General features: G+C 36.6%; 1 protein-coding gene across 1 annotated transcript; it reads right to left on the minus strand.

Moving 5' to 3' along the window:
- Window positions 1-11,068: 11,068 nt before the first annotated feature.
- Window positions 11,069-11,998, minus strand: LOC102267905 (olfactory receptor 8S1). Its single transcript, XM_005905479.1, has one exon. The coding sequence runs from the start codon at window positions 11,996-11,998 to the stop codon at window positions 11,069-11,071; it is 930 nt and encodes a 309-aa protein (XP_005905541.1).
- Window positions 11,999-20,868: the final 8,870 nt, after the last annotated feature.

Consider the following 20,868-nt stretch of genomic DNA (forward strand, 5'->3'; position numbering starts at 1 on the left):
TGGAATGATTTCAAATTTTGAATTTACTAAGGCTAGATTTATGGCCCAGGATGTGGGATGTGATCTATCCTGGAGAAGGTTCTGTGTGCACTTAAGAAAAAGGTGAAATTCATTTTTTGGGGTGAAATGTCCTATAGATATCAATTAAGTCTAATTGGTCTATTGTATCATTTAAAGTTTGTGTTTCCTTGTTAATTTTCTGTTTAGTTGATCTATCCATAGGTGTGAGTGGGGTGTTAAAGTCTCCCACTATTATTGTGTTATTGTTAATTTCCCTTTTCATACTTGTTAGCATTTGTCTTACATATTGCAGTGCTCCTATGTTGGGTGCATATACATTTGTAATTGTTATATCTTCTTCTTGGATTGATCCTTTGAACATTATGTAGTGTCCTTCTTTGTCTCTTTTCAATTAACCTTCAATTAAAATAAATAAATTTATATTTAAAAAAAATAAAGTCTATTTTATCTGATATGAGTACTCCTGCTTTCTTTTGGTCTCTATTTGCATGGAATATCTTTTTCCAGCCCTTCACTTTCAGTCTGTATATGTCCCTTGTTTTGAATTGGGTCTCTTGTAGACAACATACATAGGGGTCTTGTTTTTTTATCCATTCAGCCAGTCTTTGTCTTTTGATTGGGGCATTCAACCCATTTACCTTTAAGGTAATTATTGATAAGTATGATCCCGTTGCCATTTACTTTATTGTTTTGGGCTTGAGTTTATACACCCTTTTTGTGTTTCCTGTCTAGTAAAGATCCTTTAGCATTTGTTGGAGAGCTGGCTTGGTGGTCCTGAATTCTCTCAGCTTTTGCTTGTCTGTAAAGCTTTTGATTTCTCCTTCATATTTGAATGAGATCCTTGCTGGGTACAATAATCTGGGCTGTAGGTTATTTTCTTTCATCACTTTAAGTATGTCCTGCCATTCCCTCCTGGCCTGAAGAGTTTCTATTGAAAGATCAGCTGTTATCCTTATGGGAATCCCCTTGTGTGATTTTTGTTGTGTTTCCCTTGCTGCTTTTAATATTTGTTCTTTGTGTTTGATCTTTGTTAATTTGATTAATATGTGTCCTGGGGTGTTTTGCCTGGGGTTTATCCTGTTTGGGACTCTCTGGGTTTCTTGGACTTGGGTGATAATTTCCTTCCCCATTTTAGGGAAGTTTTCAACTATTATCTCTTCAAGTATTTTCTCATGGTCTTTCTTTTTGTCTTCTTCTTCTGGGACTCCTATGATTCGAATGTTGGGGTGTTTAACATTGTCCCAGAGATCTCTGAGATTGTCCTCATTTCTTTTAATTCATTTTTCTCTTTTCCTCTCTGATTCATTTATTTCTACCATTCTATCTTCTACCTCACTAATCCTATCTTCTGCCTCTGTTATTCTAGTATTTGTTCCCTCCAGAGTGTTTTTTATCTCATTTATTGCATTATTCATTATATATTGACTCTTTTTTATTTCTTCTAGGTCCTTGTTAAACCTTTCTTGCATCTTCTCAATCCTTGTCTCCAGGCTATTTATCTGTGATTCCATTTTGATTTCAAGATTTTGGATCATTTTCACTATCATTATTTGGAATTCTTTATCAGGTAGATTCCCTATCTCTTCCTCTTTTGTTTGGTTTGGTGGGCGTTTATCCTGTTCCTTTACCTGCTGGGTATACCTCTGTCTCTTCATCTTGTTCATATTGCTTCATTTTGGGTGGCCTTTCTGTATTCTGGCAGTTTGTGGAGTTCTCTTTATTGTGGAGTTTCCTCGCAGTGGGTGGGGTTGTACGGGTGGCTTGTCAAGGTTTCTTGGTTAGGGAAGCTTGTGTCAGTGTTTTGGTAGGTGGAGCTGGATTTCTTCTCTCTGGAGTGCAATGAAGTGTCCAGTAATGAGTTATGAGATGTCAACGGGTTTGGAGTGACTTTGGGAAGCCTGTATATTGAAGCTGAGGGCAGTGTTCCTATGTTGCTGGAGAATTTGCATGGTATCTCTTGCTTTGGAACTTGTTGGCCCTTGGGTGGTGCTTGGTTTCAGTGTAGGTATGGAGGTGTTTGATGAGCTCCTACCAATTAATGTTCCGTGGAGTCAGGAGTTCTCTGGTGTTCTCAGGATTTGGACTTAAGCCTCCTGCTTCTGGTTTTCAGTCTTATTTTTACAGTAGCCTCAAGACTTCTCCATCTCCTTTCAAAGACAATGGCCTGCTTTTCTGGGTGTCTGATGTCCTCTGCCATCATTCACAAGTTGTTTTGTGGAATTTACTCAGCGTTTAAATGTTCTTTTGATGAATTTGTGGGGGAGAAAGTGGTCTCCCCATCCTATTCCTCTGCCATCTTAGGACTGCCCTCTCTCTATATTTATTTTCCTCTCCTTTAATTTTTCCAGTTAAGTAGTAGTTTTCAGTGTTAAAGTATTAATCTTCAACTTATTCCTACATATTTAATCTCTTTGATGATAATAAATGGTACCATTTAAAATATTTTTATTTAATAACTGTTCTTGACTGCGTATAGAACACAAATGCTTTTAAAATTTGAGATACAACCCACATGCCATAAAACTCACTATTTTTAACTGAACAATTTAGTAGAGGCTTTTTAGTATATTAACAAAGTCATGCTACTATCACCACTAATTCCAGAATATTTTCATCATCCAAAAAGAAAACCCGTGCCAATCAGAAATCACTTCTTTCCATCTCTCTCCCCCAACCCTGGCAATGCCTATTTTGGACATTCAATATAAATGAAATCATATAATATGAGGTCTTTCATATCTTACTTATTTAACTTAGCATAATGTTTTTGTTGCCGTAGCATAAATCAGTACTTCATTCCTTTTTATGACTAAATAATATATATGTGTGATTATATCATATTTTGTTTATCCAATTATCAGTTGATGTATAGTAAATTCTTTTCCAATTTGGGGCTATAATGACTGTGGTTCTGTGAACATTTATATACAAACTTCTGTGTGAAATGTACTTTGGATTGATCTCAATTGATCATTTTCTAAGTTTTTGTTAAAATTTTCTGTTAACCTCCTCTAGTGAATTTTTCACTTCAAATATAATACTTTTCAACTCTAGAATTTCTATTTGTTTCCTTTTATAAACAATTGATATTTTTATTGATATTCTCTATTTGATAAAGCACTGTTCTCACTCTTTCCTTTAGTTGTAGTTTTATTTAGTCCTTTGAACACACTTAAAATAGATTATTAAAAGTTTTTGTCTAATAAACCTGGGATACTTCAGGGACAGTTACTACTGACTGCTTTTTTCCCCTTTGTATGGGCCATACCTTATTCTTAGCAAGTTTTTAAATGTTTTGTTGAAGCCAGACGTTAAAGTAACATAATGTGGCATAATGTGAAGATGGTCCTTCTTCACCCGGTCATTGCTGTTGTGTGTTTGTTTAGTAACTTTATTGAACTAACTCTTAAAGACTGTATTCTTTGTTGACTGTGGTCACTGAAGTCTGTGCTTGGTTATCTTAGTGGTCAGCACATGACTGAAGAGAGATTTCTTTACATGCATAGAAATAATGTCTTTCAAGTCTTTGCTGAGGTGCTCCGTGTACATGTTGAGGCATATCTTCAACAGGTTTGCCTGGAAGTTTATAATTTATAACTATAAATCATAACGCCACCTTATCTTTTACTTTCTGCTTGCACAGACCCTTAAGATAGGTCAAGTGTGAGAGCTTAGTCTTCCTATGTCTTTTCTCAGTGTGTAACTGTTTGGCATACACACAGTCCTACAGATGAATATGGACTTTTAGATTCTCAGGATACATGAGAAATTTTCAAAACAACCTAGGTTGTCCCATTCCATAGGTGGCCTTTTCATTTTGCTGATGGTTTTCTTTGTTGTGCAAAAGCTTTGAAGCTTGGTTGGGTGCCATATATTTTTGCTTCCACTTCTTTTCCCTCGGCAGACAGATTTAGGGAAATATTGCTATGATTTATGTCAGAGAATGTTTTGCCTATCTTCTATGAATTTTACAGTGTCATATCCTAGCTTCAGATCTTTAAACAATTTTTAGTTTACTTTTGAGGAAAATGAAAGTCACTCAGTCGTGCCAGACTCTTTGAGACCCCATGGACTATAGAGCCCATGGAATTATGCAGGCCAGAATACTGGAGTGGGTAGCCTATCCCTTCTCTAGCTGACCTTCCTGACCCAGGAATCAAACCAGGGTCTCCTGCATTGCAGGCGGATTCTTTACCAATTGATCTATCAAAACATCACCTCAAATGGTGTGAGGGGATGTTTTAATTTCATTAATTTACCTGTAGCTGTCCAGCATTCCCAGCCCACTTTTTGAAAATTTTCTTTTTTCCATTGTATATTCTTGCCTTCTTTGCCACAGATTAACTGATGTAGGTGCATGTGTAGTACAATGTTAAAGAGAAGTGATGGTAGTGATAATCCTAGCCTTGTTTCTGATCTTAGGAATAACGGTTTCAATATGTCACAATAAAGTATGACATTAACTGTAAGTGTGTTGTAGATACATTTCATGAGATAACCCTACTTTTAATGGTTCTTTTGCTGGGAGATTTATCGTGAAAATGGCTGTTAAATTTTATCAAATTACTTTTCAGGCTTTATGAGATAATTTTCTTTTTTAATATGTAAAAAAGTAAATTCTTTTTATCTTGTAATAGCTTCAACTTAACAATTTCTAATAAAACAAGATTTCCTATAAACTATTCACCCTCCTCCTAATACTAAATTCCTATATAACCATAATAAATTTTTAAAACTAGTAAGTCTACATTAGAAATATATTATTAATTATATAACAGACTTCATTCAGATTTAATCAGTTGTTTCCACTTATGTTCTTATTTTCTGCTTCTTAATCCTATCCTGAAAACTACATTGCATTTTCCCCTAAATTAATAATTTTCCACAGCTTTACTGAAGTAAGATTGACAAACATTTTTTTTGTATATTTAAGGTATATAATGTGATGCTTCAGTATGCATACATTGAGAAATGATTACATCAATATACCATTGATATAAGTGGGGGGTTAAGTCCCCTACTACTCTTGTGTTGCTGTCAATTTCTCCCTTTGTGTCTGTTAATATTTGCTTTATGTATTTAGGTGTTCCTGTGTTGGGAGCCGAAGAATTGGTGCTTTTGAACCGTGGTGTTGGAGAAGACTCTTGAAAGTCCCTTGGACAGCAAGGAGATCAGACCAGTCAATCCTAAAGGAAATCAGTCCTGAATATTCATTGAAAGGACTGATGCAGAAGCTGAAGCTCCAATACTTTGGCCACCTGATGCAAAGAAGTAGACTCATTTGAAAAGACTCTGATGCTGGGAAAGATTGAAGGCAGAAGGAGAAGGTGATGACAGAGGATGAGAGGGTTCGATGGCATCACAAACTTGATGGGCATGAATTTTGGCAAGTTCTGGGATTTGGTGATGGACAGGGAAGCCTGAAGTGCTGCAGTCCATGGGGTCACAGAGTCAGACATGACTGAGTGACTGAACTGAACTGATGTTGGTACATATATATTTACATTAGTTATATCTTATATTTATCCCTTGATCATTATGTAGTGTCCTTCATTGTCTCATGTAACAGTCTTCTTTTTAAAGTATATTTTGTCTGATACATGTATTGCTACTTTGGCTTTCTTTTGATTTCCATTTACATGGAATACATTTTTCTATTCCTTCACTTTAAGTCTTTCTTAGTCTTTAGATATGAAGTGAGTGTCTTGTAGATGGCATATATACATGTCTTATTTTTGTATCCATTAAACCACTCTGTCTTTTAACTGGAGTATTTATTGTATTTAAAGTAATTATATTGAAGAATCCTTGTATCCCTGGGATAAAGCCCATTTGGTCATGATGTATAATCTTTTTAATATGTTGTTGGATTCTGTTTGCTAGAATTTTGTTAAGGAGTTTTGCATCTATGTTCATCACTTCAGATGGCTAACAAACACATGAAAAGATGCTCACCATCACTCATTATCAGAGAAATGCAAATCAAAACCACAATGAGGTACCATTTCATGCCAGTCAGAATGGCTGCTATCCAAAAAGTCTACAAGAAATAAGTGCTGGAGAGGGTGTGGAGAAAAGGGAACCCTCTTACACTGTTGGTGGGAATGTAAACTAGTACAGCCACTATGGAGAACAGTGTGGAGATTCCTTAAAAAACTGGAAATAGAACTGCCATACCACCCAGCAATCCCACTGCTGGGCATACACACCGAGGAAACCAGAATTGAAAGAGACACGTGTACCCCAATGTTCATCGCAGCACTGTTTATAATAGCCAGGACATGGAAGAAACCTAGATGTCCATCAGTAGACGAATTGATAAGCAAGCTGTGGTACATATATACAATGGAGTATTACTCAGCCATTAAAAAGAATACATTTGAATCAGTTCTAATGAGGTGGATGAAACTGGAGCCTATTATACACAGTGAAGTAAGCCAGAAAGAAAAACACCAATATAGTATACTAATGCATATATATGGAATTTAGAAAGACGGTAATGATAACCCTGTATGCGAGACAGCAAAAGAGACACAGATGTATAAAACAGTCTTTTGGACTCTGGGAGAGGGCGAGGGTGGGATGGTTTGGGGGAATGGCATTGAAACATGTATAATGTCATATAAGAAACGAATCGTCAGTCCAGGTTCAATGCATGATACAGGCTGCTCGGGGCTGGTACACTGGGATGACCCAGAGGGATGGTATGGGGAGGGAGGTGGGAGGGGAGTTCAGGATGGGGAACACATGTACACCCGTGGCGGATTCATGTTGATGTATGGCAAAACCAATACAATATTGTAAAGTAATTAGCCTCCAATTAAAATAAATAAATTTATATTAAAAAATAAAGTAATTATAGATATGTATATTCTTGTTGCTCTTTTTTATTGTTTGGAGGTTGTTTTGTGGATCTGTTTTTTTTTTTTTTTTTTTCTTATGATTTGAAGACTGTATTTGATTCTGTTTTCTTTTGTGTGTATGAATCTAGTATAGCTTTTTGTTTTATACATGAGGGATAAGTGTATACACACACACACACACACACACACACACACATATATATTTTTAAGTTGTTGATCTCTTACTTTCAAATGCATTAAAAACCCTGTGTGTATACTCTCTTACCCTCATCATTACTATTTTGATATCATATTTTATATTTCAGTTCAGTTCAATTCAGTTCACTCAGTCGTGTCCAACTCTTTGCGACCCCATGAATTGCAGCGTGCCAGGCCTCCCTGTCCATCACCAACTCCCAGAGTTCACTCAAACTCACGTCCATCGAGTTGGTGATGCCATCCAGCCATCTCATCCTCTGTCGTCCCCTTTTCCTCCTGCCCCCAATCCCTCCCAGCATCAGAGTCTTTTCCAATGACTCAACTCTTCACATGAGGTGGCCAAAGTACTGGAGTTTTGGCTTTAGCATCATTCCTTCCAAAGAACACCCAGGACTGATCTCATTTAGAATCGACTGGTTGGATCTCCTTGCAGTCCAAGGGACTCTCAAGAGTCTTCTCCAACACCACAGTTCAAAAGCATCAATTCTTCGGCGCTCAGCTTTCTTTATAGTCCAACTCTCACATCCATACATGACTACTGGAAAAACCACAGCCTTGACTAGACTGACCTTTGTTGGCAAAGTAATGTCTCTGCTTTTTAATATGCTGTCTAGGTTGGTCATAACTTTCCTTCCAAGGAGTAAGCGTCTTTAATTTCATGGCTGCAGTCACCATCTGCAGTGATTTTGGAGCCCCCCAAAATAAAGTCTGACACTGTTTCCCCCTCTATTACCCATGAAGTAGTGGGACCAGATGCCATGTTCTTCATTTTCTGAATGTTGAGCTTTAAGCCAACTTTTTCACTCTCCTCTTTCACTTTCATCAAGAGGCTTTTGAGTTCCTCTTCACTTTCTGCCATAAGGGGGTGTCATCTGCATATCTGAGTTTATTGATATTTCTCCTGGCAATCTTGATTCCTGCTTGTGCTTCTTCCAGCCCAGCGTTCTCATGATAGTGTATCCATTAACTGCTTATTCTGGATATAGATGATTCTACTACTTAAAAAAAATTTTTTTTTAAGTTTTTTAATCTTCCTACTAGTTTTATGTATGAAATGATTTCCTATCTTTACTATATGCTTGCTTTTACCAATGTTCTTTACCTTTACTATATGTTTGCCTTTACTGAAGAGCTTTCCCATTTCATAATTTTCATATTTTTAAGCTTGGCTGTTGGGGGCCAGAGTGAGGCACTCCGCCCACGGCAAAGGTCATGAGGAAGGAGGCTCAACATATGCAAAAGCGGGAATGAGCCTCAGGAGTCCCCCTGGAAATCCTCGAGCATCTACCCCCATTACCAGAGCCTGCCTACTTTACTACTTTGTGCTCTCACCTACACCTCTGACTTCACGGGGGGCTGTCCCCCACCACCTCTTTCAGAGAAGGAGTTAACTTAGAGCTCCAGTTAATAAAAACTCCTGGGCGTGACAAGAGTGTTTTAACCTACAAACTCCTCTGAAGGTTCTCTGGCCTGCCTGACAGGCTCGTCCGGCCACATGTGATTGCTCACAGCCTCCCAACCGTGAGAAGCACGAGATGCTTTAAACCTTCTAAAAACAGGTTACTTAGAAAAGTTAGAAAACTATAAGTATAGTGGGCTGATTAGAAATTGTATTGGTGAAGGGTTTTTCATTTGTTGAGCCAATGTTTGTTGCTAAGTCTCCACATCTCCTGCCCTTATACACATTAATGAATATATAGAAGAAATAAGTATTAACCTTTGATATTAATCACGTTAGACCTTAGGCTAAGTAAATTCTTTCCTTAACTAAAACCCACTACACCGTCACCCTATAGGAATGTAACTTTATTTGGGTGGCGTCTGTTTTAAGAATAATCACCCCTGGAGAAATAAGTGTTCTGGTTGACTGACCGCTGTCACAAGGAGAGGGTCATAAATTGTCAGCAGGCCCCCCTGGCCAGAAGATGATGTAACACCCCTAAGACCTCTGTATACATTTGTATGAAGCACCTGACTTTGATAAAAGTCAGGACTGCTGACCCCACATGACTTTTGCATAACATCTCAGTGTATAAAAGTAGACCATGGAAAATAAAGAATTGGGATCAGTTCCTCGAAAGACTGGTCTCCCCATGTCGCTCTCTCTCTCACTCTGGCTGAGTCTCCATCGGGAGTGCGGAACCCACCATGCTTACTAATTATGCCTGGGCTTCTAAGATCCGACCGGGGAGGCCTCAGTGTCTCCTCTCCTTCGGGAGAATGGAAGGACGCCTGCGGCCTACGTAAGTGGTGCAAACTTCTTGTCTTGAAGTTTTATTGGTCTCCCGCGTAAACCAAGCTACTCAGCCTCTTTTCTCCACTGAATTTTCCTACTGAGCTATCCTCATTCTATTACTCTTTATATCTTTAATTAATATCTAATTGAAGCTATTGTATCCTGATCCTCGCTGACGCTGTCCCCACTTTGACCTCCCTGGATCAGCCGAGGCTGGACCCCTGCACTTGGCCTTTTTATTTTCACCTTTATCTTTATTTGTAAGCCCAGTTTGGTGAAACTGTACTGTTTTAGCTTTGCTACTCAGTAAAGCTTTAGATCTCTCCATCAAATCTGAATGAGGGCCTTACTGTGTAGAGCATTCTTAGTTATACATTTTTCCCTTTTATCACTTTAAATAAATCATTCCACTCCTTTCTGGTCTGTAGAGTTTCTGCTCAAAATTCAGCTCATAGCCTCATGTGGATTCCCTTGTGTATTATTTGTTGCTGTCCCATTGCTGCTTTTAATATTCTCTCTGTATCTTTACTTTTGTCATTTTAATACTATGTGTCTTGGGGTTTTCTTCTTTGGTTTATCCCTGCATAGGACTCATTGGGCTTCTTGGATTTGGTTGTTTCCTTTCCCAAGTTAGGGAAGTTCTTAGCTATTATGTCTTCAAATATGTTCTCAGACCATTTCTTTCTGTCTTCACATTCTGGGACTCATTTGATGTGAATGATAATATATTTGATATTGTATCAGAGGTCTCTTAAACAGTCCCCATTTCTTTTCATTCTTTTGTTTTTCATTCTTTTCTGATGGCATCATTGATTTCCACTATTCTGTCTTACTACTCATTGATCCATTTCTCTATCATTCAGCCTACCACTGATTCTTTCTTGTGTACTTCTCATTTCAGTTATTGGATTCTTTCTTTTTCAGTTATTGGACTCTTCATCTCTGATTTTTCTTTGTATTTTCTAATTCTTTGTTAAAAACACCAAACTTATCACTCTGAGCATCCATTCTTCTCCCAAGCTCTTTGATCATCTTTATGATCGCTACCCTGAATCCTTTCTTGGGTAAATTGCCTATCCTTATTTCATTTAGTCCTTTTCCTGGGGTTTTATCTTTTTTCTTTGTTTGAAACTGTCACTTCATTTTGCCTAAGTTGCTATTTGTATTTTTGTGTATCTGGTATTTTGGTTGCATTTCCAAACTCTGGAAAAGTGGCCTTTTGTAGGAGATATCCTATGCATGCAGTAGTGTGCTACCCTCTCCTCATCCAAGCTGTATACCTTACAGTTCCCCACTATGAGTGCTGAATGGGTCCTTCTGTTGTGGTAGGCTGACTATGTGGGAGGTCTGGTAGGCTTGACTGGTCTCTGGTTTGGTTGTTTTCTAGGCCCTGTCTTGTGTGGAGGCTGCCAGTAACTGGTTAGTAGGACTAGTTTGTCCTACCGGTTGGCAGGACTAGTCATGAGGTGGGTGACTGTCAATCCCACTAATCCCAGGTGGGGCTAGTGCTGGTTTACTGGTGGATGAAGTCAGGGTCAAGAAGACTTCATGCTGTTGCTCAGCCACTGGTGGGTGAAGCCAGGTCCTAAGATTAGTACAAGCCTATGGGCTGTACTCCAAATACCTTTATGAATTTTAAGATGCTTTTCTCAGATCCAATATTGGAATAATCAGGAAGTTACTATATTGTTAACTAACAAGATATCCTGGTATAGTAAGATAACCCTTCATCACCTTCTGTCTTTGGTCACTAGCAATGGAGATATTTTCTAAAGGTCCTTTTCATAGCTGCTTTCACCTCATTGTTCTTCAGGCTATAGATAAGGGGATTCATTAAGGGAGTGATCACACTGTATTGTACAGAGAAGATCAACTCCTGTGGAGAGCCCAAGGTTGGCACTATATGGCGAAGGAAAGCTGAACAATAAAATAGGAGCACTGCAGTGAGGTGGGAAGAGCAGGTGGAGAAGGCCTTGCTTCTATATGAAGAGGAGCGGATATTTAGGATGGTAGAAACAATGAGAGTGTAAGACAGTATGATTAGGAAACAGGTTCCCAGCCCATGCAGGAGACTAGAGCAGAGCAGAATAGTGAAACTGGTGGAGACATCAGAGCAGGAAAGGGGAAAGAGAGAGGGCAGCTCACAGCTGTAGTAGGGGATAAACTGATCCCTACAGAAGTCAAAATCCATAGCTAGAAGGATGTTGATGAATGCGTCCAGAAAACCCAGGCTCCAGGAACCTAACACCAGACCTTTACAGAGCTGGTTGCTCATCTTCTTGCCATAGAGCAGAGGGTGGCAGATGGCAGCGTAGCGATCATAGGCCATAACTGAGAGCAGACAGGCTTCAGTGCCCCCCAAGTCAAACACAAAGAAGACTTGAGCTAGACAGGCCTCCACAGAGACTGTTTTCTTCTGAGACAGGAGAATTTCCAGCATCTTGGGTACTGTGGCAGAAGAGAAGCAAAAATCTAGGAAAGAAAGGTGACTCAGGAAGAAGTACATGGGAGTGTGGAGGTGAGAATCGGTTCTGATCACCAGCATCATTGTCAGGTTACCCAGCAGAGTCAGGAGGTAAATTGCTAGGAAGAACACAAAGGATAACGCCTGGACATGAGGGTCTGCAGACAGTCCAAGGAGAATGAATTCAGTGATAGTGCTGTGGTTCCCCAAGGCCATTTAGAGAAATCTAGTCTAGAAATAAAAAAAGGAACAGCAAAATGACAGAGTGTGGAGTGCCAAGCTCTTCTTCTACAGAAACAACAAAACCAAGCAGAAGCTGTCAGGACTAACTTTGTTGGTACTCTGGGAAATAATCAAAGGTGCACAGCAACCAAGTAAACACTGAACCAAGAAAAAGGCAACTTAAAAACAGGAGGAAAGCTTTGTGGCATTTTTATTTACCCTTGCCTAACTCCTAGGTCCAGTGGCCAGCCTGAAGTTGGCCTAGAGTGGAACCATGGTCTGAGGTCTGGAGGGAGCCATAACTCACTCACAGTGTATTTTAACTTGTCTGAGAACTACCTGAAGGACCTATTCAAGGTGCTCTGTCTCTGTTTCACATGAAATCACACAGGGTTCAAACGTGGCCCATACTGCTTGAAAACGTTGTAAGAGTAATGAGAAATCTGTAGCTGCCTGGGGCAAAAGATTATGATTAAAACATACAACAGACCATCAACAGACTGAGAAGAAAATCTAGAAAGAGAGTTTCTTTGGGAAATTAAATTAGAGCATTCAAAACTGGCTGTGTATACTAGGGAATTTTAAAAGCCATATGCATGTCCAGTAGCACTCATGTTCAGAGAAGACCAGAGTCGATCTTATGCTTTCACCTCTGGCTGATCCCTAGTTTCACTGCAAGTGGGAGAGAAGTCTAAGAATTGTTAACAATCTATCTGGGAAAATACTAAATGAGTGCTTTAGCATGGAGTGAATCTTCAAAAACTAGAGGAGGATGGTGTTTTAAAATTTTTACCTTTTAGCATTCAAAAAAATCTCTGGCAAAGTACTTGTTGAACACAAGCTTGAGGAAAAGATACTTCACTGAGCACACACAACACTGAACTGCTTTTGCAAAAATAAATTGGAAAATTTATTGAACAATAGTTGACTACAACCTTCAGATATAAAAAATAGAAAAGAGTAAAAATCTAATTTTCAGGGTTATAATATTATGATATTAAAATGTCCAGTTTTCAACAAAAAATCATGATGCACACAAAAGAAATATGAAATCATGGGCCATAAAAGAAAACTTAAATTGACAGAAACTGTCCCTAAGGCACCTAAGACTTTAGACTTACTGGACAAAACTCCCCTCATCCTCAGTATTACTGAGATGTATTTGACAGAATATATGTAACTTTAAGGTGTACAACATGTTTATTTCACACACACACATATAAGTGTGTATGTATGTATATATATACATACATACATATGTTGCAAAGTGATTACCACAATAACATCAGTTAACAGATCCCCTCATGAAATTACCTTTTCTTTGTGGTGATAAAACTTAAGACCTACTATCCTAACATTCAAGTATACAATACAGTGTTGTTAATTATAACCACCATGCTGTACATTAAATCCTTTGAATTTACTTATAAGTTTGCATCCTTTGATCAAAATCAACTCATTTCCCCAACCCTTAAGCCCCTGCTAAGTACCATCTACTTTTTATTTCTATGAGTTAAGCTTTTTTTTTTTTTTTTTTTTTTTTAAAATTAAAAAAATTTCAGGTATACACGTGCTCCCATCCTGAACCCTCCTCCTCCTCCCTCCCCATACCATCCCCTTTTCCCAAGAGCCCCAAGCATCCAGCATCGTGCACTGAACCTGGTATGAGTTAAGCTTTTAAGATTCCACATATAAGTGAGATTATTCACGGTCTTTCTCCTTCTCATTCATTTCATTTAACATACTGCCTTCTAAGTCCAACTATGTCAAATACGGATTTCTTCTTTTTGACGACTGAGTAATAGTCTGTTATATATTTCTTTAATTATTTGCCCATCAATAGACACTAAGTTTGCTGCAATATCTTGGCTACTGTGAATAATGTAATAAACGCGGGGGAGCAGCTGTCTCTTAAGGTGATTCAGTTATACATACACATTTATGTATTCTTTTTCAAATAATTTTCCCATCTACAGTATTACACAATATTGAGCAACATCCCCAGTGCTATACAGTAGGTCCTTGTTCATCATCTAGTTTAAATATAGCAGTGGGTACATGTCAGTCCCAAACTCCCAATCTACCCCTCCCCTCAACCCTTTCCCCTTGGTAACTATAAGTTTGTTCTCTAAGTCTGAGAGTCTGTTCCTGTTTTGTAAACAAGTTCACTTACATGATTTTTTGTTTTTTAGATTCTGCATGTAAGTGATATCACATATTTGTGTTTCTTTGTCTGACTTACCTCAAGGATTATGATAATCTCTAGGTCCATCCAAGTTGCTGAAAATGGCATTATTTAATCCCCTTTTAGGCTGATTAATATTACACTGTATATACAAACCATATTTTCTTTATCCCCTCATCTATCAATGGACATTTAGGTTGCTTCCAAACCTCAGCTATTGGAAACAGCACTGCAATGAACATCAGGGCATAGGTATACTTTCAAACCATGATTTTCTCTGGATATATGCCAAGGAGTGGGATCACTGGATCATATGGTAGTTCTGTTTTTAGTTTTTTAAAGAATCTATATAGTGGCTGTATCAATTTATATTCCCACCAACAGTGTAAGAGGGTTCCCTTTTCTCCACAATCTCTCCAGCATTTATTGTTTGTAGATTTTTTGATGATGGCCATTTTGACTGGTTTGAGATGACATCTCATTGTAGTTTTGATTTGCATTTCTTTAATAACTAGTGATATTGAATATATTTTCATGCATTTATTGGCCATCTGATGTCTTCTTTGGAGAAAGGTACTATGGTACTTTGCAAGGTACTGTACTATTAGATTACAAATATTTTATTTCTTGTGTTAATTTTTATGTATTATTTGTGCAAAAATATTATAAACCTATTATAGTATAGTACTATATAGCCAATTGTGTTAGTTGGATACCTAGGCTAACTTTGTTGGACTTATGAACACACTCTTGAAATGGAACTTATTCTTAAATAGGGGACTTAATCATAAAGATGCTGAACAAACTTGGGAGAAGAATGAATAACCACAGTGAGAAGTTTAACAGAGTTGGAAAATATAAAGAGGAACCAAACAGAACCAAAGAATACAATAACTAAAATAAAAAACACACTAGGAAGAATCAACAGTAGTTTAGATGAAACAAAGAAATGAACAAGCAAACTATAAGGCAGAGTAGTAGAAATCATGTAAGAAGAAGAGAAAAAAGAGAGATGAATTAAAAAATTACAGTTTAGGAACATCAAGCATACTTATATTCACATCACTGGGATTCCAGAAGAACAGGGAGACAAAGGGGCAGAGAAGTTATTTTGAAGTGCTAATAACTGGAAATGTTCCTAACCTGGGAAAGAAAACAGACATTTAGGTCCAGAAAGCATAGAATTCAGGAAAAAAGGCAAGTACCTCCATTAATGACACTTTTATTCAACATAGTACTGGAAGTCCTAGCCACAACAATCAGAGAGGAAAAAGAAATAAAAGATACACAATTGGAAAAGAAGACGTAAAACTGTCAGTTTGCAGATGACATGGTCGTGCTCATTTGCTCAGTTGTGTCTGACCCTTTGCAACCCCATGGACTGTAGCCCATCAGGCTCCTCTGCCTATGGAATTTTTTTCAGGCAAGAATACTGGAGTAGGTTTCCATTTCCTATTCCAGGAGACTTCCCAACTCAGACATGTCTCTTGCATCTCCTGCATAGGCAGGCAGATTCTTTACCATTGTGCCACCCTGGGAGGCCTCTCAGAAAATCCTAAAAATGTTACCAGAGAACTGTAAGATCTCATCAATGAATGCAGTAAAGTTGCAGCATATAAAATTAATGCACAGAAATCACTTGCATTCCTATATACTAAAAACAAAATATGTCAGAAAGAGAAATTAAGTCCCATTTACCACTGCATCAACAATGAAAAATACCTAAGAATAAATCTACCTAAGGAGACAAAAGACCTATACTCTGAAAACTGTAAGATGCTCATAAAAGAAACTGAAGATAATACAAACAAATGGAAAAATATGTCATGTTATTGGATTAGAAGAATCAATATTGTCAAAATAAATCTACAGATTCAGTATAATCCCTATCAAATTACCTATCAAATCACCAATGGCAAGAATAGATAATGGAGAAAGGACAGCCTCCTCAACAATCCAGGAAATTCAGACAGTTACATGTAAAAGAATGAAATTAGAACATCCTCCAATACCATACACAAAAATAAACTCAAAATGGATCAGATACCTAAATGTAAGGCCAGACACTAAAATTCTTAGAGTAAAACAGAGGCAGAACACTCTTTGATATAAATCACGGTAATATCACCTCATAGAGTAATGAAAATAAAAACGAAAATAAAAAAATGAAACCTAGTTAAAATTAAAGGCTTCTGCACAGCAAAGAAAACCATAAACCAAACAAAAAGACAACCCCAGAATTGGAGAAAATATTTGCAAATGAAGAAATATCTACAACAAGAGTTTAATTTCCAAAATAAATAAACATCTCATGCAGCTTATGTCAGAAAATCAATCCAATCAAAAAATGGACAAAAGATCTAAATAGACATTTTTCCAAAAAAGAAATATAGACAGTTAAAAAGCACATGAAAAGATCCTCAGTATCACTGATCATTAGAGAAATGCAAATCAAACTACAATTGAGATGTCACCTCACACTGATCACAATGGCTATCATCAAAAAATCTATAAAAACAATACGTGTTGGACAGGGTATGGAGAAAAGAAAACTCTTCTACACTTGGTGGAAACGTGAGCTGGTACAGCAACTATGGAAAACAACACAGAAGTTCCTTAAAAAGTAAAAATAGAGCTATCGTATAATCCAACAATCCTACTCCTGGGCATAAATATCTGGAGAAAACCATAATTCAAAAAGATATATGTACCACAGTGTTCACTGCAGCATTATTTACAATAGCCAGGACATAGAAGCAACCTAAATGTCCATCAACAGAGGAATGAATAAAGAAGATGTAGTACATATATACAATGAAATATTACTCAGCCATAAAAGAATAAAATAAGGCCATTTTCATCAACATAGATGGACCCAGAGATTGTCATATTAAGTGAAGAACAGTAGACAAAGACAAATATAATATGATGGCATTTATATGTGGATTTTTTTAAAGCATACACATGAATTTATTTACAAAATAGAAATAAAAATCAGATGTAGAAAACAAACTTATAGTTACCAGGGTTTTGGGGGGGGGTGGATAAATTGGGAGATGAGGATCAATATACACTACTATGTATAAAATAGATAACTAATAAGGGCCTACTGTGTAGCACAGGGAGCTCTACTCAATATTCTATAATGACATATATGGGAAAAGAATCTAAAAAGCATGAATATATGTATATATATAACTGATTCACTTTGCTGTACACCTAAAATTAATACGACAATGCAAATCAACTTAGAAAACAATGAGTATATTCCTAGAAACATACATTCTACCAGTAATGAATCATGAAGAAATTAAAAATATTAACAGACCAATTACCAGTAGTGAAATTGAATCAGAAAAAAAATTCACATAAACGAAAGTCCAGAACCAATTAGCTTTACTGGTGAATTCTACCGAATATTTAAAGAAGAGTTAATGCCTATTCTCTACAAACTATTTACAACAAAACAAAACAAATAAAACAGATGAAGAGGAAAGAATACTTTTGAACTTATTCTAGATTAGCAACCCCTGATGCCAAAATCAGAGAAAGACACCAGAAAAAAAAAAAAAGAAAATTACAGATAAATGTCACTGATGGACATAAATGGAAAAATCCTCAACAAAATAATAGCAAACTGTATTCAACAATACATTAAAAGGATCACACACCATGGTCAAGTGGGATTTATCCCAGGAAGGCAAGGATGATTCAATATTCTATATATAAAATCATGTCATTTGTAATGAATCATTCTTCCTTTCCTTTCTAATTTGGATGCCTTTTACATCATTTTATGGCCTGAATTCTCTAACCAGAACTTTTTCTTATAGTTTTATTGAGATATAATTGACAAGCACTGTATAAGTTTAGGATATAATAATTTTTTTTTTAGGATATAATAATTTGACTTACATACATCATGAAATGATTCCAATAATAAGTTTAGTTAGCATCCATTATCTCATACATACCAACGTTAAGAGAAAAAATATTTTTCCTTTTGATGATGATTATTAGAATTTACACTTTTAACAAGTTTAAACTATACCATATAACAGTCAATTATATTAATCTTGTTGTATATTATATCCCTAGTATTTATTGATCCTATATCTAGAAGCTTATACCTTCATCCAACCCCCTATCCCCCAATCTCCACTTCTGGGAACCATAAATCTGATTTCTTTTTCTATGAGTTTGTTTGTTTATTTGATTATTTGTTTTTGAATCATAACTGACTTATAATACTGTTAGTTCCTGGTGTACAACATGGTTCAATTTTTTTATACATTACCAAATGGTCACAACAAATCTAGTTACCCTCTGTCACCATGCAAAGTGATTACATTGTTATTGACAACATTCTCAGTGCTGTACATTTAATTCCTGTGACTCATTTATTTTGTTTTTTGTTTTTTATTTTTTGTTGACTTCCCAATTCTATTATATTTTAAAAAATTCTATTGAAGTATTGTCAATCTGTTGTGTTAGTTTCAGGTATACAGCAAAGTGACTCAGTGATACATTATATACATATTCACTCTTTTTCCCCCTTTAGGTCATTACAGTGTATTGGATAGAGGTCCCTGTGCTATATATACAGTAGATCCTTACTATCTATTATATATATATAGAGAGAGAGAGAGAGAGAGAGAGAGAGTCCTCTCTATATATTGGGATGAATCTCCCAATTCATCCCCCACTTACCCCCTGGTAAGCATAAATTTGCTTTCTACACACACACACACACACACACACACACACACACACACACAGAGGAATACTATTCAGCCATTAAAAAGGATGAAATCTTGCTATTTGTAACAACATGGATGGGTCTAGAGAGTATTAAGCAAAATTCAGTAGTCAGATAAAGACAAATATTTTATGATTAATTTATGTGGAATCTATAAAACAAAGCAAATGAAAAAGCATAACAAAACAGAATCATAGATACACCTTTTGTTAAAAAGTGACTGCCAGAGGGGAGGAGCCTCCCTATTGTAACTCTTATTTCTGCCTTGTAAATAAGTTCATTTGTACCTTTTTTCTTAGATTTCGTATATAAGCAATATCATATTATGTTTGTGACTCATTTATTTTCAACTAGAAGTTTGTACTTCTTAATATTCCTCAACTATTTCACTTATCCCTGATCCCCTGCCCTCTGGCAATCACCTTTTTGTTCTCTGTATCTATGATTCTGTTTTGTTATGTTTATTCATTTGCTTTATTTTATAGGTTCCACATAAATTAAATTATCAAATATTTGTCTTTATCTGACTTACTGAATTTAGCATAATAGTCTCCAGATCCATACATGTTGTTGCAAATGGCAAGATTTCATCCTTTTAATGGCTGAATAGTATTCCGCTGTATGTGTATGTTGAGCTTCCCTGGTGGCTCAGAGGTAAAGCATCTGCCTGTGATGTGGAAGACCCAGGTTTGATCCCTGGGTCGGGAAGATCCCCTGGAGAAGGAAATGGCAAGCCACTCCAGTATTCTTGCCTGGAGAATTCCATGGACAGAGGAGCCTGGTGGCCTACAGTCCATGGGGTCTCAAAGAGTCGGACACGACTGAGTGACTACAGTCTTAGTATGTATATGTGTGTGTGTGTGTACATATTTATATATGTGCAACATATTCTTTATCCATTCACCTATAAACAGTCACAGGTTTCTTCCATATCTTGGCTATTATAAATAAAACTGCAAAGACATGAGTTTATATATAGAAAATCACAAAGAATACATGAAAATTACTGCAGCTAATAAGAACTTTCAGCAAAGTTTCAGGGCATAAAAGCAAACAGAAAAATTGCTTGTGTTTCAATAAGCCACAAATGAACAATCTGAAAAAGAAATTGGGAAATATTTTGTTTTTTACAAAAGGATCCAAAAGAATAAAACACTAACCATAAACTTAAGGAAGTGAAAGGGTTGAACACTAAAAACACAAAACATTGCAGAAAGAAGTTAAAGAAGATCTAAATAAATGGAAAGATTCCCTGTTCATAAATTGGAAGACTTGGCATTATTAAGATGTCAATAATACCCAATCAATCTACAGATTCAATGCAATTCCTATCAAAATTTCAATGACCTTTTCTTTTTGCAGAAATGGAAAATATGACCATCAAATTCATATGGAGCTGCAAGGAATCCTGAATAGCCAAAAATTCTTGAAAAAAATTAACATAGTTAGAGGACTTATACTTCTTGATTTCAAAACTTACTACAAAGCTTTCGTTATTAGACCATTGTGTTAGTGGCATAAAAATAAACTTATAGACCAATGGAACAGATTTGAGAGGCCCTCCCCCCCCCAAAAAAAAACCCAAATCTGTTGCAATTTCACATTGGTACCAAGCCCATTCAATAAAGGAAGAAGAGTTTATACAACAAATCGTGCTGAGTCCACATGCAATGGTGCTGGATATCCACATGCAAAAGAATGAAACTGATCACTATCCTCAAACCATATTCAAATATTAAATCAAGATGGATAAGTAACCTAATTATCAATATAAAAGCTAAAACCATAAAACTCTTAGAGTAAAATATAAGAATAATCTTTCATGATCTTGGACTAGGTAATGGCTAGTCCAAGATATGTTACCAAAAGCATAAGTGACTGAAGAAAAACAAAGTTGACCTCATCAAAATTAAAAACTTG

Source organism: Bos mutus, chromosome 5 (assembly GCF_027580195.1).
Source record: "Bos mutus isolate GX-2022 chromosome 5, NWIPB_WYAK_1.1, whole genome shotgun sequence".
NCBI classification, from domain to species: domain Eukaryota; kingdom Metazoa; phylum Chordata; class Mammalia; order Artiodactyla; family Bovidae; genus Bos; species Bos mutus.